A 7,337-nucleotide genomic window follows, 5' to 3' on the forward strand; every position below is an offset into this window, starting at 1 on the left:
GTTTGGCATAAAATAAAACAAAAAAGGTGACTCAACCGTGGCTAACAAGGGACATTAGGGATAGCATAAGATCCAAGGAGAGGACATATAAATTGGCCAGAAAAAGCAGTAAACCTAAGGATTGGGAGCAGTTTAGGATTCAACAAAGGAGGACAAAGGGATTAATTAAGAAGGGGAAAATAGAATATGAGAGTAAGCATGCAGGAACATAAAAACTGACTGTAAAAGCTTTTATAGATATGTGAAGAGAAAAAGATTGGTGAAGTCAAGCGTAGGTGCCTTGCAGTTAGAATCAGGGGAATTTATAATGGGGAACAAAGAAATGGCTGACCAATTAAATACATATTTTGGTTCTGTCTTCACAAAGGAGGACACAAATAACCTCCCACAGATGTCGGGGAACATAGGGTCTGATAAAGGGGAGGAACTGAAAGAAATCAGTATTTGTAACAAAATGGTGTTAAGGAAATTGATGGGACTGAAGGCCGATAGATCCCCAGGGCCTGATAATCTACATCCTAGGGTACTTAAGGAAGTGGCCCTAGAAATAGTAGATGCATTGCTGATCATCTTCCAACATTCAATAGAATCTGGAACAGTACCCATGGATTGGAGGGTAGCTAATGTTACCCCACTATTCAAAAAAGGTGGTAGGGAGAAAATGGGGAATTACAGACCGGTAAGCCTGACATTGGTAGTGGGGAAAATGCTAGAGTCCATTATAAAAGATATAATAGCAGAGCACTTGGAAAAAGTCAACATGGATTCACAAAAGGTAAATCGTGCTTGACTAATCTACTGGAACTTTTTGAGGATGTAACTGGTAAAATAGATAAGGGAGAACCAGTGGATGTGGTATATTTGGACTTTCAGAAGGCTTTCGGTAAGGTCCCGCATAAGAGATTAGCGTGTAAAGTTAAGGCACATGGGATTGGGGGCAAGGTATTGGCTTGGATAGAAAACTGGCTGGCAGGCAGAAAGCAAAGAGTTGGAATAAACGGGTCTTTTTCCAAGTGGCAGGCAGTGACTAGTGGGGTACCGCAGGGATCAGTCCTTGGACCCCAGCTATTCACAATATATATTAATGATCTAGACAAGGGAACTAGATATAATATCTCCAAATTTGCAGACGACACAAAGGCTGGGTGGGCGTGTGTGCTGTGAGCAGGATGCCGAGAAACTCCAGGATGATTTGGACAGGTTGGGTGATTGGGCAGAAGCATGGCAGACGCAATATAATGTGGATAAATGTGAGGTTATCCACTTTGGTGGCAAAAACAGGAAGGCAGATTATCTGAATGGCAACAGATTGGGAGAAGGGGAAGTGCAACGAGACCTGGGTGTCCTTGTGCACCAGTCGCTGAAGGTAAGCATGCAGGTGCAGCAGGTGGTTAAGAAGGCAAATGGTATGTTGGCCTTCGTAGCGAGAGGGTTTGAGTACAGGAACAAGGATGTCTTGCTGCAGTTGTACAGGGCCTTGGTGAGACCACATCTTGAGTATTGTGTGCAGTTTTGGTCGCCTTATCTGAGGAAGGATGTTCTTGTCATGGAAGGAGTTCAGCAAAGATTCACCAGGCTGATACCTGGGATGGCAGGAATGACGTATGAGGAGAGACTGGGTCGATTGGGCTTGTACTCGCTGGAGTTTAGAAGAATGACAGGGGATCTCATTGAAACTTATAAAATTCTGACAGGGCTGGACAGACTAGATGCAGGAAGGACGTTCCCGATGGTCGGGGAGTCCGGAACCAGGGGTCACAGTCTAAGGATAAGGGGTATGCCATTTAGGACAGAAATGAGGAGGAATTTCTTCACCCAGAGAGTGGTGAACCTGTGGAATTCTCTGCCAAAGATGGCGGTGGAGGCCAGTTCATTAAATATATTCAAGAAAGAGTTGGATATGTTTCTTGAGGCTGAAGGGATCAAGGGATATGGGGAAAAGGCAGGGACAGGGTACTGAATTTGGATGATCAGCCATGATCACATTGAATGGCGGAGCAGGCTCGAAGGGCCGAATGGCCTACTCCTGCTCCTATCTTCTATGTTTCTATGTTTCAATATTCACAGGGGGTCCTGGGAATGTGTCAGTACTTACAGAGGGTCCCCGGGAGTGTGTCAGTATTTACAGGGGGTCCCCAGGAGTGTGCCTGTATTTACAGGGGCTCCCTGGGAATGTGTCAGTATTTACAGGGGGTCCCCGGGAGCGTGTCTGTATTTACAGGGGGTTCCCGGGAGCGTGTCTATATTTACAGGGGGTCCGCGGGAGCGTGTCTGTATTTACAGGGGGTCCCCGGGAGCGTGTCCCTATTTACAGGGGGTCCCCGGGAGCGTGTCCCTATTTACAAGGGGTGCCTATATTTACAGGATGTCCCCGGGAGCGTGCCTGTAGTTACAGGGGGTTCCTAGGAGAGTCTCAATATTTACAGGAGGTCCCCGGGAGCATGTCAGTATTTACAGGTGGTCCCCGGGAGCATGTCAGTATTTACAGGGGGTTCCCAGGAGCATGTCAGTATTTACAGAGGGTCCCCTGGAATGTGTCTGTATTTACAGGGGGTCCCCGGGAGCGTGCCTGTATTTACAGGAGGTCCCCAGGAGCGTGCCTGCATTTACAGGAGGTCCCTGGGAGCGTATCTATATTTACAGGGGGTCCCCAGAAGCCTGTCCGTATTTACAGGGGGTCGCTGGGAGCGTGCCTGTATTTACAGGAGGTCCCCGGGAGTGTGCCTGTATTTACAGGAGGTCCCCAGAAGCCTGTCCGTATTTACAGGGGGTCCCTAGGAGTGTGCCTGTATTTACAGGAGGTCCCCGGGAGCGTGTCAGTATTTACAGGGGGTCCCCTGGAGCGTGTCTGTATTTACAGGGGGTCCCTGGGAGTGTGTTTGTATTTACAGGGGGTCCCCGGGAGTGTGTCAGTATTTACAGGGGGTCCCTGGGAGCGTGTCAGTATTTACAGGGGGTCCCCGGGAGCGTGTCTTATTTACAGGGGGTCCCCGGGAGCGTGTCTGTATTTACAGGGGGTCCCCGGGAGCGTGTCTGTATTTACAGGGGGTCCCCGGGAGCGTGTCTGTATTTACAGGGGGTCCCCGGGAGCGTGCCAGTATTTACATGGGGTCCCCGGGAGCGTGTCAGTATTTACAGGGGGTCCCCGGGAGCGTGTCAGTATTTACAGGAGGTCCCCGGGAGCGTGTCAGTATTTACAGGGGGTCCCCGGGAGCGTGTCAGTATTTACAGGAGGTCCCCGGGAGCGTGTCAGTATTTACAGGGGGTCCCCGGGAGCATGTCAGTATTTACAGGAGGTCCCCGGGAGCGTGTCAGTATTTACAGGGGGTCCCCGGGAGCATGTCAGTATTTACAGGGGGTCCCCGGGAGCGTGTCAGTATTTACAGGAGGTCCCCGGGAGCGTGCCTGTATTTACAGGGGGTCCCCGGGAGCGTGTCAGTATTTACAGGAGGTCCCCGGGAGCGTGCCTGTATTTACATGGGGTCCCCGGGAGCGTGTCAGTATTTACAGGAGGTCCCCGGGAGTGTGTCAGTATTTACAGGAGGTCCCCGGGAGTGTGTCAGTATTTACAGGGGGTCCCCGGGAGTGTGTCAGTATTTACAGGAGGTCCCCGGGAGTGTGTCAGTATTTACAGGGGGTCCCCGGGAGTGTGTCAGTATTTACAGGGGGTCCCCGGGAGTGTGTCAGTATTTACAGGGGGTCCCCGGGAGTGTGTCAGTATTTACAGGGGGTCCCCGGGAGTGTGTCAGTATTTACAGGGGGTCCCCAGGAGTGTGTCAGTATTTACAGGGGGTCCCTGGGTGCGTGTCAATGTTTACAGGGGGTTCCCCGGACTGTGTCACTATTCACAGGGGGTCTTTGGAAATGTGTCAATCCAGAATGTTTCACTATTAGCTACGCTCCAGAACATGAATTTGAATTCCTGATATTTTAACCTAAATAAAAAGTCTGTCTATCTTGAAAGTATATATACTGGCCGCTAAGCTGTTAGCACTGTAGTCAGTCTATTCTAAAAGCCCTTCCCTTATACGATCATATATAATGTGTTTCAATCACTTTCCTTTCATTTGGGGGGTTACCAATTTCAAGCTTCATTCGCTCAACGTGTGGCAAAGGCTAAAAAAATTGAATGCATTTCTCTCATTTCAACCTCGGGTCTCCTTTTCGGGAGTCAAAACGCAGTAGGAATTGTAACTCAGAGTCACAATACTTTCTTCCTCCTCCTACTGTACTGAAGCCAGTGTCCTTATAAATTGACCGTCCTTGCTGAGCAGATTGAACAAACTAAATGGAAACATCACTTCCCCGCCTCAGATTACAGAGTCTGCCTCAGCTGGTTGGCTCAGTTTCAATCTGCCATTGGGTTATCTCACAATCAGCTCAACCCCACAGAGGCCCAGCGGACCTAATCATTAGACAACTGACGAGCACAGGTTGGACTTTTCGAACATCACAACCTAAAGAGATGAATGGTTTCCATCTGTAACGTTCGCTGTTCCATCTGACTTTTGATCCTTTGGTGACATGTGCTACTTCCCAACGAAGGAGAGAAGAAACAAAAGAACTTGCATTTATATAGCGCCTTTCGCAACTTCAGGACGTCCCAAAGCGTTTTACAGCCAATGAAGAGACAACCAATCTGCATTTATAGACCAACCAACTCATCGCCAGAAACAGCTTCTCTTCCTGACTCCACACATATACATCTAGTGAACCCCTAGCTTCCATTCAAAGCCCCTCATTTTCCTTATTTGGATGCTACCCCCAGGCAAGCACGAGGTCAGTTTCCATATCTATGCTGACAATGCCCAGCTCCAACTATCCACCGTGTCACAAATGATCCAGAAAGCTTCCAATTAAAAACCAGGAAAACCAAAGTCCTTATTTTCAGTCCCTGCCAAATACTTCATCCCCAAGCCACTCACCCCATCTCTTCCCCTCACCTGACTGCTTGCTCAGACGACACCAGACAGTCAATGACCCCAGTGTCTCGCTCAACCCAGAGCTAAGTTTCATACCCCATACTCCAATCACCTTCCTCCACCCCATCCCATTCCCATCATTCCCAAAACCCTAATCCACGCTTTTATCACCTCTGGAGTTGAAATCCGAAAGCACCCTCGCCGGCCTCCCAAGCCCCACTCTCCATCAGCCTTGGCTCAGTGGTGGCACTATTGCATCGGAGTCAGAAGGTTGTGGGGTCAAGCCCCACTCCAGAGACTTGAGCATAAAATCCAATTTGTACTGAGGGAGTGCTGCACTGTCAGAGGTGCCATCTTTCAGTTCAGACATTAAACCGAGGCCCCGTCTCAGGTGGGCATAAAAGATCCCACAGCACTATTTGAAGAGGAGCAAGGGAGTTCTGCCAGCTTCCTGGCCAATATTTATCCCTCAACAAAAACCTAAAACAGATGATCTGATCATTACCACATTGTTGTTTGTGGGAGCCTGCTGTATACAAATTGACTGCCGTGTTTCCCTACATTACAACATCGACTATACTTCAAAAGTACCTCATTGGCTTTAAAGTGCTTTGGGACGTCCTGAGGCAGCTAAAGGTGAGGTGATGGAAATCAGGCATGAACAAGAGGCCAGAATTGGAGCAAAGGAAAGACTTGCATTTATACAGTGCCTTTCACGACCACCGGACGTCCCAAAGCACTTTACAGCCAATGAAGTACTTTTGAAGTGTAGTCACTGTTGTAATGTAGGAAATGCGGCAGCCAATTTTTGCACAGCAAGCTCCCACAAACAGCAATGTGACAATGACTAGATAATTGTTTTTGTTATGTTGATTTGAGAGATAATTATTGGCCAGGACACTCGGGATAACTCCCCGGCTCTTCTTCAAAATAGTGCCATGGGATCTTTTACATCCACCTGAGAGAGCAGACTGGGCCTTGGTTTAACATCTCATCCGAAAGATGGCACCTCCAACAGTGCAGCACTCCCTCAGTACTGGACTGGGAGAGTCAGCCTAGCTTTATGTGCGCAAGTGCCTGGAGTACTTGAACCCACAACCATCTGACTCAGAGGCGAGCCACAGCTGACACTGTATGCAGAGTTCTCAGAGGGTTGTAGGGCTGGAGGAGGTTACAGAGATAGCGAGGGGTGAGGCCATGGAGGGATTTCAACATGAGGATGAGAATTTAAAAATTTTAGGCGGGAGCCAATGTAGGTCAGCGAGCTCAGGCTGCAAACTCATTCAGGGGTTGTGGCTTGAATTAATTTGAAGAACTTCCCTCCCATAATGTTCAAAAAGCAGAATAGACTCACAAATTAATTGCACTCCATCCATTAGACACATTCTTAAACCACTAACTGAACTACTTTCAACTGGTTCGAGCTTTCAAAGACTTGGAACAACTTTTCTGGTCAACTAGGAAACACGTTCTCTCCGAGTAGTTTACCAGCTGTGTCTGAAGTGAAAATGACACCACTGCATAGTTTTAGCGAGGCCCGGAATTGTTGGGGCTGGTTCGAGCCCTTGCAGGAGCTGGTCTCCTGAGTACATGTCCCACTGGCAGTGGTTTCTCGTTAGCTTAATGCAGTGTTGATTTATAACCACACTCTCCCATCGCATTAATCCTGCATCACATTCAAAAGGGCCACAACGTATTTATGGAAAACTCTTAAGTGAAACTGAAACAATACAAGTGATTTATTTATACCTCAACAAGCAACAATTCTTATGATTTATGGTTTGAAAACTAGATGTTAAAAGCATTGCCCGATGTCCTTGTGCTTGATAAAGAATTAGTGACAAGACAAGGTGCTTTGAATAACTGTCCACACTTGTCCAGGGCTCCCTTAAGCTGCAGTTATGCTGGATGTGGATACATGCCTTTCACATATAAAATTTTAACCCATGCAAAAAAACATTTAAATCAACTCTTATCTGGAGTCTGTTCTGGATCACATTCTGCCAGTTAAAGCAAGTAGAAATGAAAGTGCCCCAGGCACTGTCCCTTCACAGACAGAGAGAGACACACACAGAGAAACAGACAGAGCCCCACGCCCAGAGTTTGCGGACCAACGGGTGCTGTTAATGGGGAGGGTGCCGGACACTCACCGCCACGAACGAGTTGCGGACCGCCTCGGACGCGCTCTGTCGCAGTTCGGCGGCCGTGCCCGGCTTACTGAGCCGCTTGGTGAACCTCCGCACCTCAGCCATCCTCCGTCCTGCAACAGCCCCACGGTGCAGGCAGCGCCCAGATCATCCGAGCTCCGGTACAGGCGGCTCCGCCCCCGCCCCGCCCCAAGCAAAGCAAGGCAGCCCCTACAGCACAGCTGCCAAACCAGGAGCACAGCCACATCACAGCACCCGGGGGGATGGG

The 7,337-nt window shown here is 48.8% G+C and overlaps 1 protein-coding gene across 1 annotated transcript in view; it reads right to left on the minus strand.

The window, feature by feature from the left end:
* LOC147124903 (dedicator of cytokinesis protein 11-like) overlaps positions 1 to 7,242 on the minus strand; it is a 458,563-nt gene extending 451,321 nt beyond the window's left edge. Inside the window, exon 1 of the mRNA XM_085994653.1 lies at positions 7,073 to 7,242. Coding sequence (XP_085850779.1) covers positions 7,073 to 7,174 — 102 coding nt within the window. The 5' untranslated portion in view covers positions 7,175 to 7,242. The remainder of the gene's footprint in view (positions 1 to 7,072) is intronic.
* Positions 7,243 to 7,337: the final 95 nt, after the last annotated feature.

This window comes from Somniosus microcephalus, chromosome 1, assembly GCF_052327205.1.
Source record: "Somniosus microcephalus isolate GS21.2 chromosome 1, FLI_Smic_1.0, whole genome shotgun sequence".
Lineage (NCBI taxonomy): Eukaryota > Metazoa > Chordata > Chondrichthyes > Squaliformes > Somniosidae > Somniosus > Somniosus microcephalus.